General features: G+C 38.1%; 1 protein-coding gene across 1 annotated transcript in view; it reads left to right on the top strand.

Annotated features, from left to right (window-relative positions):
- cacna1ba (calcium channel, voltage-dependent, N type, alpha 1B subunit, a) overlaps positions 1 to 20,999 on the top strand; it is a 108,053-nt gene that overhangs the window by 42,316 nt on the left and 44,738 nt on the right. Inside the window, exons 7-14 of the mRNA XM_079605960.1 lie at positions 2,557 to 2,660; positions 12,672 to 12,787; positions 15,143 to 15,226; positions 15,490 to 15,573; positions 15,858 to 16,076; positions 19,168 to 19,280; positions 19,615 to 19,727; positions 20,632 to 20,763. Coding sequence (XP_079462086.1) covers positions 2,557 to 2,660; positions 12,672 to 12,787; positions 15,143 to 15,226; positions 15,490 to 15,573; positions 15,858 to 16,076; positions 19,168 to 19,280; positions 19,615 to 19,727; positions 20,632 to 20,763 — 965 coding nt within the window. The remainder of the gene's footprint in view (positions 1 to 2,556; positions 2,661 to 12,671; positions 12,788 to 15,142; positions 15,227 to 15,489; positions 15,574 to 15,857; positions 16,077 to 19,167; positions 19,281 to 19,614; positions 19,728 to 20,631; positions 20,764 to 20,999) is intronic.

Genomic DNA, 20,999 nt, shown 5'->3' with positions numbered 1-20,999 from the left:
GAAAAAAGAAAGAAAGCAAATCATGATAATAATTTTGGTTTTCTGTTGTTCTATAGGGCATCCATATTAAACAATTAACCCAAAATGAAGATACTACAATATATTGAATAATGAACATAAAAAAGATATTACCGGTATGTGATTTTGTGGTATTCAGTGGTAATCAAAACTGTTTGGTTACCAACATTCGTCAAAAATATGTATTTTTTGTATTCTGCAGAAAAAAAGTCATGAACAAAATGAATTGTGAGTAAATGATAACAGAATTTTCGTTTTTGTGTGAACTATCCCTTTTAGATTTGTGTATTGTATGTAATTTTAAATGGTTAAGAGGTAATGGTATTTAAATGGTAATTTTAAGAGCAGATGTATTCACACCTCATAAAATGTAGTAGCTGTACTGGAAGCACTGCATAATTGGCCCAGGTTAAATTGCTTACCCATTATACTGTCTCTCATGTCTGGTTAGCAGATGCTCTTGTCATTACTGTGGTAATCTGGTGAAGTCTGTATTCAGCATTCCTCCGATATCACCCAAGGGAACACAAACCTGTGATCCAATGCCTACAGCAAACATCTAACCCTCCAGACCACTGAGACAATGTCAAGCATTTCTGCTACTGAACATATCCATTTAGTATGTCAAAACAATTTTCAGGCTGTAAAGGAAGTGTAGGCGATTCAACATTGTTCCATGTACCCTCAGAATGAGAATTGTTCAGAATTGTTCCAGGGTCATCTCCTTCCCCCCCAAAGAATACTTTTTGTGCGCAAAAAACCCTAAAATGACGACTTTATTCAACTATAAAAAAAAATCTGTGTGGGCCTGACGTGAGTTCACGAGAGCGCCACGACGCATGCGTTAGAACTGATTAGAGGACTGTGGCGAGCAGGACGAGGCCGAGGGCCGTGAGAGAATGGTGCGAGGCCGGTGACGGGATTTCTGATGAGCGACACCTGCGCGACGCACCGGTCTCATATCTCTTACGGAGGAGTGGAAGCATAAGGAGGAGCTACGACAGTGGAGATCGAGAGAGGAACAGGCTGTGTTTTGTTTTATTATGTGTGGCGGCAGTTGACAGTGAGGGACTGCCGTCTTTACTTTCGATTTTGTGTTTGTTTGTTTATTTATAAAAATTGTTGAATGTTCACCGGTTCCTGCCTCCTTCTTCCCACAACATCTAACCTTGTTACAATGATGCTGATGGGTCTCGATGTAGGGTTTAAAATGGTTCTATAAAGCATTTCCTGGATGCCCGAATCGCGAGAAACCAACGAGAAAACGTAAAACTGCCTTACCAATGCCGCAAAATTTGGTAAGTTTTGGTAATTTTTTTTGGTAAAAAAATTTGGCTTACCTTTCACACTTTCCCATCAAATGATCGTGAGCGTCATCTTCTCAGTTCTCGCGCATGCGTCGTAGCGCTCTCGTGAACTCACATCAGAGGCCCACACGGAAGAAAATTAATAGTTGAATAAAGTCGTTATTTTTGTTTTGTTTTGCGCACAAAATGATTCTCGTCGCTTGATAAACTTAAGGTTGAGCCACTGTAGTCACTTGGACTATTTTAACAATGTTTTTACTAACTTTTCTGGGCCGGCAGATGCAATTACCTAGCAACCTATGAAGGAGTGAGCCAGGTCTCAGATTTCATAAAAAATAACTTAATTTATGTTCCGAAGATGAACGAAAGTCTTACGTGGTTGTTGGAACAACATGAGGGTGAGCAATTACTGACATAATGTTCATTTTTGGGTGAAATAAACCTTTAAGAGATGCTATTCTGCTGTCATCTTTCATTCAGATGCATGCAACAACCGATACAGACTTTTTAGCAGTAATAAATAAATGATAATTAAGATAAAGTCAGTCAGACAAATTCCCTACAGCGCTGTAATAAATGTAATACTCCGAGGAGTGGAGATGCAGCAGTGAAATTTGGCTCCGACTGCTTTACTGCTCTTGCCAAAAATGCAATTTTAAAGCTAAAGCAAGAGAGATAAAGGGACAGAGGTAGGGTAGGCACTACGAGCTGGTTGCCGTAGAAACAGCTGTGTAAGAGAGTAGAGGGGGTTTGAGGATCTGAATGTGTGTGCTGAATCAGCATTCTCCTTGATCCCCTAACAATTACAAGACAATATGTGAGAGCAATTTGCAAATAAATGACCACTAGGAGAAATCTTGTCTTTGCATGCCTCATAAACACTTTGTGAACGGCCCATTGCTGTGTCACTCACTAGTCTAGAAGGATTTTCTTCACAGAGCGATGACCAGTAGAGTAGATTGCTTTTCATTTCCTTTTTTTACACTGAAAAAGTCTATGGGATCTCACCAAAAAAACAATTACCCGGACAATAAAAAGGATAACAGCTGTATAGATATGGATGTGCTATCGTGAAATTTATTGAAGAGATTATCACAGGGGTTGTTAGTGAAGGATTTCGAGGCCGTGAGAACTCCCGCAGGTTCTTCTGAGTTCTCGCACTGATGTTTTATTCTCTCTGTACCTGTGCTTCTTCTCAGTTTCTACTTTCAAAACTTCTGTCTCATTGCAGGCCAACGATGCTTCAGGGAACCTCTGGAACTGGCTCTACTTCATCCCACTCATCATCATTGGCTCTTTCTTCATGCTCAACTTGGTTCTGGGAGTGCTGTCAGGGTGAGTCTGAAATCAGAGTCATTAGTCCCAACTGCGTGGGAATTCCCTGGAATTTAACCTCAATCGGGATTCTTAAAAAGCATCTTTAAATATTCAGTGTTTCTTGAAAATAAATGCCTTGCCTGAGGTTGCTATAAAGATGACACTATAGTCTATCTATCTTTCTTTCTATCTATCTATCTATCTATCTATCTATCTATCTATCTATCTATCTATCTATCTATCTATCTATCTATCTATCTATCTATCTATCTATCTATCTATCTATCTATCTATCTATCTATCTATCTATCTATCTATCTATCTATCTATCTGTCTGTCTGTCTGTCTGTCTGTCTGTCTGTCATCTTAAATTCAGTAACTTAATTTGTAGAATTATTGACAAAATTAAAATTTAGTTCAAATTGAGTTAAAGGAATTCAACTGCTCTAAGTTTTTTTTCTAAAGTTTTTAATATGTATTTCATTTTCCAGTATGAACTGCCCACAAACATATTATACAACATATGGGTTATTTCCTGAAACATAATGGGCCCTATTTTAATGATCTAAGCGTATGGTCTAAAGCACGTGAGCTGCCTCAAAATGTCAACGCACCAACAATGCGCCCGAACACACCTCGTTTTCATGGCGCACAAATGGGCGCAAATTAATTTGCATTGTGGCGCAGGACATGGTAATGACATCTGCGTCTGGCGGCTGAAACTAACAAAAAACACGGCATTGCGACGGGTGTATGATAGGGCCCTAGGTGGAACAGTATAACTATTTTGAAATCAGAATTGTTTGACAATAATAAATAATTCTTTGACAATTATTAAACATTTTCCCTGTCATTTGCACTTGGTCAATTCAATTCAAATTTCAGTTCATGAGTTGAAAGGACCCTGGCTTGCGGTTTTATTATGTGATTATCCGTTCGACACTTGTCTCAATGGAGAAGGATGCAAACTTCACATAACCTGCTTAACTAATCATCTGCTATCAGAATGCATTCTCTTGATTGGCTGCAAACATACATCTAAAAATGTAAGTATGCAGTAACCATTTAAACCTTTATATTGGAAGGAAACAAACGGTGTTCCTTTTTAAATGATGGCCTCTTAGGGGAATGCCTGTTATAGCTATTTGGTGGGCTTATTGTTCTTTTGAAATAAATGGGCTTTCCTAAACCATTGAAAGCCCCATAAAATAATATCTGTCCTACAGTTTGAAATCTATTCACCTATAGCTTATGCATGTACAGAGTAGATGCAATGTTAAGTGCAGTAGAGCCCTGCTTCTCAATTTGATTAGGCAGATCTATTTTGCCAATGTAATGTTGGTCACAATTAGTTTTTTCCCCCATCAATTGTGTTCGAGCAAAAAGCCACATACACTCTCTATAAAACAAATAACACATGCTCACACTAAAGCATCTTTATTTTTCCCTCACGCTTTACCTCTCTTGCTTCCTCTCTCCCTCTCTATTTGGCTCTTTCTCTCTCACTCACTCACACACTTAAACCCATTGTTTTAATGGAAGGTCTCTGGATGAATGCTTTGTGTGGTGAACTGTAGCTGCTGGTGGGATTAGAAGTGATGATTTCCTGCAAATCCTCAATCTAATGTTTACTCTATTTGTCTGAATGGCTCTTCATGTCTGTGTTCCTGTCGCATTCAAAAAATTTTAGGCTTCAGGGGCTGTTTACACGACACCGTTTTCAACTAAAAGCATAACACTTTTTATGCGTTTCGGTCGTTCGAAGTGCACGTTTTTCAAACCGGTTTCCGTGTAAACAACAAAATCACGAATCCCTGTAAACGATGACGTCATGCATATGCGTATTACGTGTTCAGTCTATAGTGTTTCATTGCATCTAGTGGCCTGGCAGCAGAATACGGCGATTTTAGTTGTTACGCGTGTCTGTGTGAATGGGGATCGTTTTGACAATGGTGTCGTCTGTACGCGGAAAACTAAAAGGAAAAACGTCTCCACTTTAAAGTCGACATGAAATCAAAATTGACCCCATTTACTTTGTTAGCGCATATTACTAGTCTTGTGGTGAACAATTAATCTGTGCAAGTTAATACACAGAAAAAAAAAATGTTTGCTGTGGTAATCTTAAATCAAAATCTGAAAAGTTACTTCCGTTCTGGAATGGCGTTCCTTTTCTGATGACGTCAGTTTGACGGCCTGGGTTGAAAACGCTTAACCACTCCCCTCAAACCGTTAGTCTGCTATGAGCATAGATGGAGAGGAGGAAAACCCTGCCCTCTGTTCAGTATTCCGTTTCCCTTGGAAATAAGTCACAACACTGGAGAAAAGTCGTTTGCAACTTTAAGTATATCGTTGTCGTGTAAACATACCCTTAATTGAGAGAGTCATTCTCATGTGGTGGTGCTCTCTCTCTCTCTCTCTCTCTCTCTCTCTCTCTCTCTCTCTCTCTCTCTCTCTCTCTCTCTCTCTCTCTCTCTCTCTCTCTCTCTCTCTCTCTCTCTCTCTCTCTCACACATTAATCTTGGTTCTTATCTTATATTTTATTTAAAAACTGTACATATACTACCATTCAAAAGTCTGGGGTCTTTTTAAGCAAGCAAACAAACAAACAAACAAGCAAACAAACAAACAAACATCTTATTTAATTAAGCCAAAATGCGTTCAATTTGCTAAAAGTGACAGTAAAGACATTCATAATGTTACAAAAGATTTCTAATTCAACTAAATGTCATTCTTTTAAACTTTTTTATTCATCAAATTTTTTTTTCCTAGTCTGAAATTACAGTAGGATTAATTTAATTGCAGATTTTTGTATCTGAGCATGGTTTGAGACATTATTGAGATCTCTCCTGAAATGTATGTGGAGACACATATGAGTTTGAAAAATCTGTTTTATATTTGTTTGTACAATGCAGTCGTCACTCCTGTAAATAACCAAACTCTGTGTGTAACTCTTAGTGGTTATAAAGCTGATGAACTTTCCACTGTTTCCCTCAATGCTCATTCACTCCCCACATCCTCTCTCTCTCTGTCTTTCTCCCTCTCTTAATTTTCTTGCTCTCGTGTCCTTCAAGTAATCTTATCAGTCACCACTCTCAACAGTGTGAAATTTATTCATTTAAAGCTGTTTTTAGCTTTAAAGGTGAAACAGTCCCCCAAAGACACACATTCTTGAGAGGATTTGCTTAAGTTTAAGTTTTTATAGTTACTACTGCCAGAAAATGTTCACGTACACAGCACATTCAAGGACGTGCATGTCTGTGTGTATGGAAGTGACAGAATATTTGTGCATTTTTTGCTTTTGTGTACTGAGAGCTCTCTAATGGTGTATTTGTCTAATGGTTAATCCAGTGCGTTCAATTGTGCTGTGCAGCCCCCAACTTATCACACTTCCAAAGGCTTTCTACAAACTCCTTCTGAAGTGTATGTCTACGCACCACCGGCCGCAAAGGATAATGGGAACAGATTTAATTAGGCTAAAATAAAGCGTTACATAAATAATTCTCTAGCTTTACGTCATTCTCCTTGTGCTTAAAAATGAAGGTATAAGGGGAGATGTTTAAGATTTTTGGGAAATTTTTCATTTTGCTGGATTGGCCCAGAAGACTTTGCAGCAGTTATTATGTGAAGTTGTGTATAATATGTAAGTCTAGTTGTCTATTATATTATATTATATTATATTATATTATATTATATTATATTATATTATATTATATTATATTATATTATATTATATTATATTATATTAATTATATTATATTATATTATATTATGGAAAGATGGTCAGTTTGTTTGTTTTTTACCATTAACTCCCCCGTTTTTACCTTTACTAGTTGTTGTAGTGTGAAAACAATTAAAATGACATTTTAAGTGACAAATATTGCATGTACTCTTTACAGTTTTTCTCAGTCGCTTTGGTACATTTCTCGATTCATCCTCGACATTTGCAAAACAGTATATATCTGCATATAAAACTCTATATATGTGCATATAATACATGTGCTCTGGAGGAATGTTCTGATGTAAACTATGGCTAAAGTTTTGATGACAGTTATTGAAATGTACAAAGCTGCGCTTCTCCTGTATGCCATATATCCGTTCAAAAGTACACACACACTACTGTACGTGAGTTATTGATTGAAAGAGACTGGATAGGATTCACAGTTACACTTTTACTAGTGGTCTGACAAAAAAAACATGAATTTTTTATTGTGATATAGAAAAGGAAATAGGAGCACAAAGGCGAAAATACAACATTAGAAAGGCAAACACAGAAAAGACCCCTTAGGACTTTGCTTTTGCATGCTGCACTGTATATATGCTCGCCAGTTGAAGGTTCATGAGATGCAACTTTGAGCTATTTCAGAGAACTGGTTTCTCATTGTTTGATCTACTTTCTCTTCATTAGTGAAAGTCCAGATTCACCTGCACAATTCATCAATACATGGCACATTTACAAAAAGTCTAGAAATGTGTAGAAAATATGCTTGACAGTTTATGACAACTAGATCAACCATATTGCATTTAATGACTTATACGAGAACTAATGACTTATATGTTTTGAGGGGTAAGACTATTGCACAGAGAACTATTTAATACATTTTGACCAACATGGCATTAGCAACTGATAATGTAGGAAACCGCAGACAATTGTACATAATCAATTGCATGAATGTACCAAAGCAATTGCAACTTGTTCAAAATAATGAGAAACTGCTTTTATGATGTGCACAAGTGACTAGATGATGTAGAGACTGAACAAGTAGTTTTGAGAATTTCATTTCTGATCTGAGAAATGCACCAAAGCGACTGAGAAAAACTGTAATATGAGATCATAAAGCTGCCTGCATTCATAAAACATATAAAATACACTATCATTTAAAGTTTGGGGTTGATACGATTTTTTAAAGAGGTCCTATTATGCTTTTTCACTTTTTCAACTTTAGTTAGTGTGTAATGTTGCTATTTGAGCATACAATGCTCAAAGTCCACTCCAAAGGGAGATCTTTTATTTAACAGAATCCACCTACAACGAACGACTTGTTTGGACAACAAGTTTTTTTCAGATCTTGTGAAGTCACAATGATACTCGTTTAAATAATCCCCGCCCACGGAATACGCAAAAAAGGTGCGAGGCCTGGTTGCCAATCACAACACACTGGGCCAGCTAACCAATCACAGCACATTTCGTATTTCGGAAGGAGGGGCTTCATCGAAACATGAACTCTAAATGCGTTCAATAATGTAAATTATGTGAAAAATAATGTTTTTTGAACAATCAAGCTTGAACGCATATTCTAGTACACCCCAAAAACGAAATCAAGACTTAAAAAGGGCATAATAGGACCCCTTTAATGTTTTTGATAAAGGTCTTTTACGCTGTCCAAGGCTGCATTTATTTGATCAAAAATAAACAGTAATATCATAACATTTTAAAACAATAGTTTTTAATTTTAATCTATTTAATATTGTAATTTATTCCTGTGATGTTAAAGCTGAATTTTCAGCATCATTACTCCAGTCTTCAGTGTCACATGATCCTTCAGAAATCATTCTAAGATGCTGATTTGGTGCTCAAGAAACATTTATTGTTATTAACAATGCTGAAAATAGTTGTACTGGTTAATATTTTTGTGGAAAGGGTTGATTGATGAATTTGGAAGTTCAAAAGAACAGTATTTATTATTTATTATATTTAACAGTATGTATTATAGAAATCTTTACATGCCTCTATACTGTCACTTTAGATCAATTTAACACATTCTTGCTGAATAAAAGTAAAAATAATAATAATAATAATCGGACTGACCCCAAACGTTAAGTGTGTTTGAAATATTGGTGTTTGTTGGGACAGTGTAAGTCCTCAATTGATGCTCTGGTTGCCATGGTGCATACTGTGTCTCTCAAGGTTGTGTGTATGTGTGCGAGGCCCGGAAGGTCAGTTCACCTGTCTGACCACGCTGCTTTCAAAGCAAAAGGCCGTTCTGAGGCCTCATGGAGAGATGAGAGGACTGCCCTGGGGTGGTAGTTTAAGGAGAGGTGGGCAGATGGGTCATCTTCTCAGTGGGTAGTTGGGCAGCAGGGATCCTGCAAGAAGCCAATTCATAGCCATTTCATCTCTCTTTCACCTCACTCACAATGTCTTTTTGATCTTAACTGTTTGAGCAGCCCTATTAAAGATTGTAAGTACCAGTGAAAGTCCACCTGTAGCTAACCGATAAATTGTTGATATTAAAATGATTTTTGCCTGATTTTAAATGCAACAAGTGAAATTAGGCATCACCGAGTTATAATTTACAGCATGAAAAAATGTATAAAGATTATAGTTTTGTTTTTAATTATTAATTTTCAGTTGAGTGTGAGATGACAGTAAAGGTAATCTAAATGTAAAAACGTGAGAAGACGATGGAAAATTCAATATGAAATATTGATCAATATTGATTAAAAAATACTTACATTATGGTATGGAGATATCATTAATCTATTATACACCAAAATAATAAACTAGATCTACAGACTAGTCGTCTGTTTATCCACCTATTTGAAAAGCACCATCCACCGTTCCATCCTGTCTGAAGTTTTTGCTCACAGATTTCACATGTATGGAATTAAGTAAAATGTTCTTAACTAAGTTAACAAAGAGAATGAGTACATTTAACTTGGCCATAGAGGTTGTTGAGTAATTTCTACTTACCGGTACTCATTTGCAGTTTACTTTGTACTCTGTTCTCACTTTTTTACTCACTGAATTAAGTCATGCTTTTAAAGTGTATGCTTTACTTAGAAACATTTACAGTGCGTTACAATGCAGTACATTTAGTTACACTTTCAACTAGCTGAATGATTTACCAATCTGAATGTATAATCTATAAGACAACATATCTACACAATAATGAGATGCCCACCCAAACACAGACCTCAATGCTGGGTACACAATACAGAATACACAATAACGCTAGCAATCAGTGGATAGTTTTTGAGTATGAATGGGTCATTTTGAGTAAAAAGTTAACTCCAGATGTCACAAAACAGCAAGTTACTAAACATAACATCAAAAGCAACGATAAACGGTGTAAATACAACTGGAAAACAGTGAAACAATGCAACCTTACTCATACCCCAGTACATGATGGAGAACATTGAAAACATAAACAATTCCAAGTAAAATATACTTATAAGGTCATGCTTTAATTTATACAAGCTTGAATTGAGTACTAATATAGAAATTAGTTTTTTTTTTTTTTTTCACCTGAACTAACTTATTCAATGTAGACATTACATTTGTTGTTTCTCACCACATAATCATTGTTAGAGCAGGATATGTTTAAAAGTTTATTTAGAGGACCTTTTGTGGAGATTAGTTGTGTAACACTTTTAAATTAGTATTTCTTAACAAATAAACACACGCTGAGATGTACAGCATCGCTAGCCATTTCTGTGCATCTGCCTCTGTGTGTGTTCTCAGTATTTGTGTGTGTATACAAACTAGTCGAGTTTCTTCCACAAGGAAGAGGTTGCTTTCCTTCCGAGAGAGAAGTACAATGGATTGGAGTCTGTTTATACATTATGGACTCGTGTGAGTATTAGCATTTGTGTGAGTCAAAGAGAAAGAGAGAGAGAGATATACTGTAGATGTTGCCGCAGGGTTAGTATTCCCCCTTGTCTGTCACACAATCACAAACAAATACACACACTCACTGTCACGTCACACTGCCACTGCAATGCAGGGAGGGGAGAAGAAAAGACTTTCTCCACATTGTAGTAAGGGAATCCTACTGAAAACCTGTTAATAAAAGTGCTAGTGTGCTAGTGAGCAGCATCAGGTTCTTAAAGGGATAGGTCCCCTCCCCCCCCAAAAAACGTACTCATCCACTTAATGTTGCTTAAAACCTGTATGAAACGCAAAAGAAGATATTTTGAAAAATATATATTTTTGTCTCTCACTGGCTGCTTGAGCACACTGTAACTCTGGCCTCAATAGGTGAAGTTTTTAAACTGTTTTATTTATAACCTTTTTTATTTATCTTAACCATATTTATTTGGACATTTTTGCACATCTGCTTGTATTAAACATATTTTTGGATGCTAACATTGCCCCGTTTTTACTTGCTGTGACCGCTCTGGTCCCTATCACATTATATCATACATTATTGTTGTATGTAATATATCCTCTCTTTCTTTCTTGCACAGATTTCCTATTTGATTTTCTCCCTTATTTTTCTTTTTCTTTCATATTTCATATTTCACATTCCGTGCTCCGATCACATTCTCGAGCATGAAGTAAAATCTTGATTCCAAAAGCATCACATCCCTCACATTCTGTCCACCCTACTTTTGTTTTCTTTTTTCTTTTTTTCTTTTTTCTTTGCATGTATAGCTTTTTAACCTCCTCTCTGTACACTCTTAACACCTGTTAAAGAGTAATGGTGTTCCATCTTCGCTACCCTCCTCTAATTATCATGATGGCAGATGGCAAGTTGTGAGGGGGCACAAACAGTGTTTTTATCCCTTAGTGCTTCTCCATAATCATGTTGCAGAGAAAGCTATAATGTTTATGAAAATGAATGGGACTCGTTTAATAACCTAGTCAGGGTAAAGTATGCCTCTCACTGGCAATGCATGGGCATTTCTCAGTACAGTAAATACCACTTTTTTCCATCATAATTAGAATTGCAAAAATAATGCTTTTTGATTGGTTTGAACACCTGGTTAATGGTTTTATATTAATTTATATGAATAATTATTATTTATTTAGAGTTATGTATATAATAGCAGTACTGCTCAAAGTTTGAGGTCAATAATTTTTTTTTTTTTTGGATTAAACAAAAAATGATACTTTTATTCAGAGTGATGAGGACTTCCATCAGTCTGAGAGAACAACCGGCTGGATGTACATTATCCCGCTTATCACACGGCTACTTGCCACATAAGTAAATAATTAGACACGAAATATTGATCTGAGTTGAAATATTTTATTGGGTCTTTAAACGCAAAGCTTCCGTGGAGAGAGCAGTTGCTAGCACGGCAAGTTCAAATTTGGTGCGCTAATAAAATATTAAAACTCAGTCAAATCAATATTTTGTTTACAGTTATTTAATTATGCCATCCAGTATCGTAAACTAGCTCTCTCTTGTTTCATACAAATGAAGCTGCTGCCATTTTTTGACTATTGTTTTGTACACTGTTTATAAGATACAAACAGGTGCGATTTTAAAACATCTGAAATCAATATCTCTTATCTCCATAATTATTAATGTGGCGAAATGTTGTGTAATAAGTGGTATGACTGTATACTGTACCTCTTAAAACTACCACGAAGAAAAAACTTTCCTAGCAAGTGTATAGCGCTGCGGTCTTCAGTAACCCGGATGAGCCTGCGTTACCCTGTTTTCAGCGGTTGTTATTGAGGAATAATATACCGCTGAATGGTGCGATTGACCAATCAGAATCAAGTATTCCACAGAGCCGTGTAATACGTTTTTTTTAGCAGATCTATTGGTCTACAAACATATTGATCTAGATTTATCAATAGGTAGCTTATTTAATTTTTTCCCTGAAATTTTATTTTGACAATTATTACAAAAATGGCTTACTCATCTGACTTTGTACATTAAGTTGTCATAAGAGAAATAATTTTAACTTTTAAAAACAAATTGAACCCTTCAGCTTTAAGTGAGACATACACTGTAGACTTTTAGCTGTTGTTTTCTATTGATTCTAAAACATATAATTCTTCACATTTGTTCTTGCAAATGTGAATGCCACACATTGTATTTTCTCTTTTTTTCTAATGTATCATTTTGGTGCATTTCTCTCATTAATTTTTCTTTCTCAACCATGAACCTTGTGATGATCAATAGGGTCTTTTGTTTATGTGGATAAATCACTATATTATGAGATTTCACACTTAAATAAGCACACACACTCATACTCTTACACACATAACCTGTGCCGTAGAGCAGGGCTCCCCTGATACCTCTGTGCAGTACAGTGTGTCCATGGATATGTATGTATGTGTATTTTTCCCCACAGGGAGTTTGCAAAGGAGCGAGAGCGTGTGGAGAAAAGGCAGGAGTTCCTGAAGCTCCGCAGACAACAGCAGATAGAGAGGGAACTGACCGGTTACTTGGAGTGGATCTGCAAGGCAGGTCAGTCTCTAAAAATGAACAATATCTCCATTAACACTTATAGTAATCACCACAGGACAAATGACAGTCATGCGTTTTTCAAGACCTGAACCTGAGAATGTTCTACATCGCAACCACCAGAAGGTCTCGGTCAGTTCCCTAGAGAGCATTTTGTTCCCTTGTGTTTTTCCTCCCTTGACTGTTTATCTCACTTACTTCCCGGATCTCTGTTCAGCCGCAATGGGAGCTGATGTATCTGTGCCTGTCTGTTGCTCAGCACTTCCTCTCTCCATGGCAACCAAATAGCCTTCCTCTCACTTCACCAGCTGGTTCATACCCTCAGTCTTCCCATGACTGCATGTAACAGCTCTTTCATCAGCTGCTTCACTTCAACAGTCAATGTCTTGGAACTTTCTTTGTCTGTAGATTTGCACTGATCTGGGGCCAGTTTACTAAATGTCTTCTCAAGTTCTACTCATCATAGGATTTTAACATGTTTCACACATTCTGAGTACAAAATTTCACCTTTTACTGAATGATGCTGCATCCCTGAAACTGCAGTAGAGTTTTATTGGGTCTCTCTTGCTGCTGAAATCAGCAGAAAATACATTTGCTGTATGAATGTATCTATATCTTGATGGGCCAGTAGTTCAATGGTGGTGAAGTTGGAAACAGGTTATTCCGGGTTGAGTGAAGAATGACGAACTTCAGTCTGACTCGGTTGTGGTCGGAGAATCCTCTCACCCAGGTGGAAAGTTACAACATGGTTTGTTGTAACTATGAGGTCCTGCCGGCTGCCGGCATGGGGAGGTCCTGCAACGTCTGGGTCAGACCGGATGTATATCTATAAGAATACGACGCCTATCACAGCATCCCTATATATAAGGTCCATTCAGTATTATAAGCAGATTTATCACGTTACTCAGGAGCTAATTACCCTCCTCCTTCCCCAGCTCCTCCTCTCGTCCAGTCAGGACTTGGCCTTCTGATATTCCTCATTATTCTCAAATTATGTTGTACATCAAATTTCTGAACATTAAATATATCTGCAATACATTTATGTTGGTTCTGTTCTGTTTACCCTAAAGGGGGTTTATCTGCTCTCCCTTCTCTTATCCATGCTAGGCTACATGGATGGGCAGGAGTTCTTGCTCAGAACAGAACCATACCGCCAATCCAAAGTGTACAGTATGTATTCCTGACACAATGCCCTTTTAGCTCGTGCAGAGGTCACACCTCTCAAGTTTGGCGTGACCAATGAAAAGGTTGTAAGTTCAAGCGGGAAAAGTTCCTTTGTTTGGAAGCTGACTCATCTACATGATCATAGTGGATTGGCAGTATTTTTGTCCATTTATACTTCTTTGATTAATATAAAAAGCATACAATGTATGTTATGAGGAGGTGATATACTACACCAATGTGTAGAGAGTTAAACGGATCATTTTGACATGAAACATGATACCCATTAACTAGTTACATTATCTAGTTAAGGCATGCATAAAACAGTTTGTCCTGGGGAAATGCATGTTCATTCATAGAAAGGGTTGTCTATGAATTAATGAAGAGAAGTCTGTTTTATGGGCATTACCGGTATGTGTCAATTTCAATAGGAATGATGTGAGAGTGAACACTGTTTCAATGTAGATGCACATGCATGATGTGTGAAACAGGCCTTACCATGTGACATTACGACAAATTATCATAACAAAAATCAATCAGAAAAAAATGGATGACAGGATTTTTCTAAAGTTTAGAAAGTTTTAGCTCTGTAAATGTTAATGTTGCTGGTCTTTTATAGTTCTGCCTCATCCATTATCTAATACTGTAGTTCCTAGTTTAGGATGGCACAGTTTTCTTGTAAAACTTCTGATCTTCCACCAGCTCAGAAGCTAATAAGCTCTGTCACAGCATGTGGTATCCTCCCTTTTGTTTCCCAGAAGCCCACTAGAGCTCTTCCATGGGGATTTAATTGTTTTAGAGAGGTAATTTCCCAAACTCATCCATGGTGGCTCTGGCTATAATGTTTTAACACCATAAAATCATGATGGAATTAACTGCTTGCATGTGCTTTGACTTCCTCATGTATCTATCTACAGCCATTATAGTCAGTTAGATCTTCACTGCATTGTTTAAAACGTTAACGTGTTGGGCGATACAGTGCTCACTGCTGTCCCTGCCTCCTGCTGGATGTTAGTCAGATCTGCAGTGACAGCAGTGATTACTGTGTGTGGCACCAGGTTACAAAAAGTCTTCTAGTGGTCGCTTTTGTCTACTTTTTATCCTGTTTATCCACCTATAATCCAACCACAACACAGAACAGCAACAACCACTTAAAGTATAGTGTGTGAGAGTAGTCAAATATATTCTTTGTCTCAGAGGAAGTCATGCTTGCTGAAGAAGATAAAAATGCAGAGGAGAAGGAGGATGGTGCCTGGTACAAGAGGAAATGCAACAACCCAGGTAATCATTGAAAATTTAATTATTGTATATGCAAAGTTGCAAAGTTACTTATTGTCAGTAGAATATCCATTGGGGAACCATTAAAATAAAGTCTTAGCAGATAGTAAGCAGGCAGTCTACTAATACTCTAATGACTGGTACTTGACATCCAGTTGCAAAATTGCATGTAGTTAGTAGAATGTCTAAATAAAGTGTTACCTAAAAATATATGATTATAATTTATAGTACTACTGTTTATTCACTTGCTTTCCAACATTTTTTAGTATTGAAAAGAGCCAAGAAGAGCAAAAATGACCTCATTAATGCAGAAGAAGGAGAAGACCACTTCACTGACATCTCATCGGTTGGTAAGTTCTAGGGCCGATGCCTGTGACCTTTGAACTCTCTGTGGATGTTCTCCCAAAATCAGCACAGAAAATGGGAAAAAAGCAGATTCAACAGATTCAAACCAAATCAATGTATCGTAAAACTCATATCAGGAATGTTTTCATAAAAAAGAGAGGGGATAATAGATGGATGGATGGATGGATAGATAGATAGATAGATACCCTCTCCTCTCCATCATATGTGAGCTGTTGTGAATATCTAAAACAGTCTCTCTCTCACTATCTCTATCCCTCTCTCTCCGCAGCTCCCCAAGGCTCTCCATTCACCCGTACAAGTGTGAAGAGCAGCAAGAACGAGAGCTCTTCGTACTTTCGCAGAAAAGAGAAGAGGTTTCGCTTCTTCATCCGACGTATGGTGAAGGCCCAGAGCTTCTACTGGACCGTTCTGTGTATAGTGGGACTGAACACACTGTGTGTGGCTATAGTCCACTACGACCAGCCCGCCTGGCTCACATATGCACTGTGTAAGTGAACCGCATCTTTTAAACATCACTGCAGCTCTCTGGAGAATCACAGGTTTATGTGAACTATATTTGAACAAGGCTTAGGCGCATTGGGAGCGATTTTAAAAACCTTAAAAAAATCAAAGCAAAACAAGGACTTTTAAGTACTATGCTCCTTGTATTCGCATTATTAATTGTTCTACTTATCATACGATTTGACTCAAATTAGCTTTAGTTTTTAGCCTTTGAATTTGACATAAAACTGACCCTGTTGTTGTGACTGGACAGAAGTGAAGTTGAAGCCTTGAAACATAAAGGGCCCTATCTTGCACCCAGCGCAATTGACTTTGTACACCGACGCATGTATCATTTCTATTTTGCACCCGCGCACAGCGGACTTTTCCCTCCACAGACGCACGTCGGTAAATTAGGGAACGAACTTGCGCTCGCAGGGGGCGGTTCAGCGAAAAGAGGAGGCGTGTTCCGGCGCAAAAGTTCCCTGGTGCTATTTTGCAGTTTTAGAAAACAATTCCGCCACTGACCAGGAAAAACCCAGTCTAAAGACAGTGGCGCGTTGCGCGTTAGTCATATGCTATTTTAAGGGCGCATGCTTGGCTATTATGTAGCGTGTGAACAACGCGCATACACTTTGATTCTCTAATATAAACAGACGCAGCAGTTTTCATTTTTGCAAATCATACATTATTACAAGGAAAAATATTAACACACGAGGGAAATCATTGTTGTGTTAAAAAGGGTTATTGTGTGCACATCCCAACTTCTGGCAGGTGCTGGACAAAAAGGAATATTAAAATGAAAGGATTGTAATGTCCGCAACACTGCTACTTACTCCCATATTTAATAAAAAGGCAACGTTTCGACCCTACTGGGTCTTCTTCAGGCAAATTTTTTTTTTTTTGCCTGAAGAAGACCCAGTACAGTCGAAACGTTGCCTTTTTATTAAATATGGGAGTAAGTAGCAGTGTTGCGGACATTACAATCCTTTCAAATCATTGTTGTGTCCTTGAAGATGTGAAACAAATAGGCATAAATCTAGATTACACATTTACCCAAATTATTATACGCCTGTTTAACCAAAGTTAATTTGGGTTGGTTTCTCCCATCCCCATGCAATGTCACTTCTCTGTCTTTTACGGCCCTGACGAGAACGTCGGTCTCCTCGGCTGTGAACCGCTCCTGGCGTGCGCCTGGCAAATCCACCGTTATAATAACAATCCGCCATGGAACAAGCGCGTCTGCTCTTAAAGGGAATGTGAGAGGACGCTCTGATTGGTTTATTTCATGTTACGCCCAAACCACACCTATGAATAATGAAGCTACTTCAGACCAACCCCTTTTAGATTTGCGTCGGGCGCAAGAGTCATTTATCCCGCCGGTATAATAGCAACAGCGCCAGGGATCCGCCCACAAAGTTACTTGCGTTTCAGATCGTTAAAATAGGGCCCAAAGTGTTATCAATATGATGATGTAATTCACACTGAAACAGGGAAACATGGTGGGACATATCAAGCAGCTCCTCCCCCTTTTAAAATATCCAATAGCGTTTCGCTTATATCACAGCTCAGCCATTGAGCTTGGTAAAGCCGCATTTGTCGCAACTTCAATTTTTAATTCATGGGGACTTTAAAGGGATAGTTCACCCAAAATTTTAAATTAGCCCATGATTTATTCACCCTGAAGCCATCCTAGGTGTACAATACATGGCATTCTTCTTTTCAGATGAATACAATCAGAGTTATATTTAAAAATGTCCTGGGTCTTCCAAGCTTAGTAATGGGAGTGAATGGGCACTATTTTTTGAAGTCCATACAAGTGCATCATATCCATCATAAAAGTGTCCCAAACGGCTCTGAAGAGTGTAACTTTGAACAGTTGGTGGCGCTAGAGGGATTGAGTTAGAGACTCCAAATGTGCTTCGGTGACTGTTCAGACAGTCCTCTATCAGTGTGCCAAATTTCATAACTTTCCCACAAGCGGTTCTATGGGCTGCCATAGACCTCCATACGGAAGAAGAAGAAGAATACTGTAGGAACGCCAACGATTTCAAGAGGTGCCTACGCACTTTCACCCTCACTGCCCCTAATAAGTATAAGTATATTGGTATCATGGTATTTTTCTTGTTAAAACAGCCCTAAATAATTAAAACAAAAAAGTGTGTGTCGGCTTGTTGGGATCCACATCAGGGGTGCAAAGTTCAATTCGTTAGTTTCAAGTCCACACAGCATAGAGTCCCCTGTGCCAAATTGGTGCCAAAAATGACAAAAGAGCATTGCCCCACCTCCTACATTTACCTCTGCTTGCATGCCAGCTGCTACTTATCATTAATTGGCATTTAGCTGATGCTTTAATCCAAGGCCACAAACAGTACAGTTATTGCAATGACAGCTCCCCCTAGAGATTTAAGGGTCACAATGTGATGGAGTTTATGATTTGTCCCTTTTAAGGTTAAAATATGCAACCTTACATTTACATGCCCAGTTCTTTACCCATGAGGCCACACCATCCTGACTTAGCATCGTCAGACCACTATGATGACCGGGATGATTACTCTTCAGATTAATTACCGGTATCTGCTATGTTACTTTGAAACCTGTTATAGAAGCAACAAAGTATGAGGTAAAAAAGTCAGTAGGTTATTGCATCTTTCACTATTGGCATAGGGGCTGTTCACACAGAACGGGTTTTTCCATTCCAATGGGCTACTTTTTCCATAGTTTTTCTATGCAAACACACACTAGAAGGATGTGCATGACCATTGCGCTCGCCTCGGCTCCAAATGCGCTCGCCTCCATTGCATTGCGCTTATCTAGCCAGTGAGATTCTTTTCTTTTTTTCCCCATGTCAAAAATAGTAGCTATCTATTCTGCGGTTTGGCTATTTCAGTTATAGCATCACATCTCAAAAGCACGTCTCGAGACCATTGCGTTATGCGCTGTGCATTTTTTAAAAACATTTCTGAGCGCTGGGTCTTAGCATTTTTGACGAAAAGACGCTTTCTGTGTGAACGGCCCCTTAATGATCTTACAGTATATATATGATAAGTGATGTGACTGACAAAGTCCTTTGTTAAATGTTTTCTTTGTTTATATAGATTTGGCGGAGTTTGTGTTCCTTGGTCTGTTTCTAATAGAGATGAGTCTGAAGATGTATGGCCTCGGGCCCAGGACCTACTTTCACTCCTCATTTAACTGCTTTGATTTTGGGGTGAGTAACGTGCCATCAAATACAAATGATTTGCGGGACCAGGACCAACTACCTGTTCCTTTTTCAGTCAGTGCCAGGGGTTCTGTCACCAAGACAAGTAGGATAAATCAAATGCTGATTAAATATTATATATGTGATCACATTTAAAATGATAATTTATCTAATTATTTCTACTGGCCATCCATCCTGGGTCTCTCCCTGCCTACAGTACGTTATGCTGGCTTAGGCTCCAGCATCCACATGACCCTAAATAAGACAAGCGGTTTGGAGAATGGATGGATAAATGGATAGTATCGCTTAAATGCTTTAAAAACTGTCTTTGTTATTTTTTTAGGTGATTGTGGGTAGCATTTTCGAGGTGATCTGGGCAGCCGTAAAACCAGGAGCCTCTTTTGGCATTAGTGTGTTGCGAGCACTGCGTTTGCTGAGGATATTCAAGGTTACCAAGTAAGAGATCCTAATTCCCTGTGTTTATCTGTGGTGCTCTGCAGATCAATGGCCTGAATTGATCATATTTATACCAAGACATGGTTGAATGCTTGATTCTGATTGGTTCACAGTTTCAAATTAAAGGATTAGTTCACTTTAAAATAAAAATTAGGCCATGATTTACTCACCCTCCAGCTATCCTTGGTGTATATGACTTTCTTCTCTCAGACGAATACGATCAGAGTTATATTAAAAAAATATCCTGGATCTTCCAAGTTTTTAATGGCAGTGGATTGCAACCAACAGATTGAATCTCAAAAGCGTGCATCAATCCTTCATAAACGTACTCCAAACGGCTCCTGTGGGTTAATAAAGGCCTTTTGACACAAAACGATGAGTTTTACAAAGTAAAAATCTAGCTTCCGGCCAAACGGCCATACGCAGTCTATTTGCGGTAAATGCGCAACTGATGACATTTGTGACGTCAGTAGCGTAGTGCGCCATGGCGTAGCGTAAATATCAGCAGTACGTCGCATTACTCGCATAAGTTGTGCTTTAGACTTAAGTGGAATCCGTATATTCGTTTGGCCGGAAGCTAGTTATTTTACTTAATAAAGTTTTAAATATTAATATTTTACTTACACAAACTCGTCGGTTTGCTTCAAAAGGCCTTTATTAACCCACAGGAGCCGTTTGGAGTTCATTTATGAAGGATGAATGCATGTTTTTGAGCTTCAATCTGTTGGTTGCAATCCACTGCCATTATGAAACTCGGAAGAGCCATGATATTTTTTTTTATATAACTCCGATTGTACTCGTCTAAAAGAAGAAAGTCATAATTAATATACCTGAGGAGTAACAAGCCTTCCAATTCCTTATCTGGCTGTATTAATGCTGTAGTTATTATGGAACGTTTCTGTAGGTATTGGAACTCGTTGCGTAATCTGGTGGTGTCTCTACTCAACTCAATGAAGTCCATCATCAGTCTCTTGTTCCTGCTGTTCCTCTTCATCGTGGTGTTTGCTTTGTTGGGGATGCAACTCTTTGGAGGACAGTAAGTACTGCACATCATCTAGTCCATGTTCTTGCTTTTGTTTTTGCTTTAGGGTTTACACTGCCAACTTTTACAAGCCAACACAGTCCCAGAATAGCTTATCATGCAAAAGTAAACAAAAAGTTCCCTAGAATTAAACCACGGAGGTTATTAATATAACCATAAACAATATTTGATGATTAGTGTTCGGATAACAGGGGCTTGTATTTTAAAGTTTCAGTGGTTCGTTTCTAATT

Source organism: Phoxinus phoxinus (assembly GCF_949152265.1).
Source record: "Phoxinus phoxinus genome assembly, chromosome: 3".
Lineage (NCBI taxonomy): Eukaryota > Metazoa > Chordata > Actinopteri > Cypriniformes > Leuciscidae > Phoxinus > Phoxinus phoxinus.
This window is presented reverse-complemented; position numbering and strand designations above follow the sequence as displayed.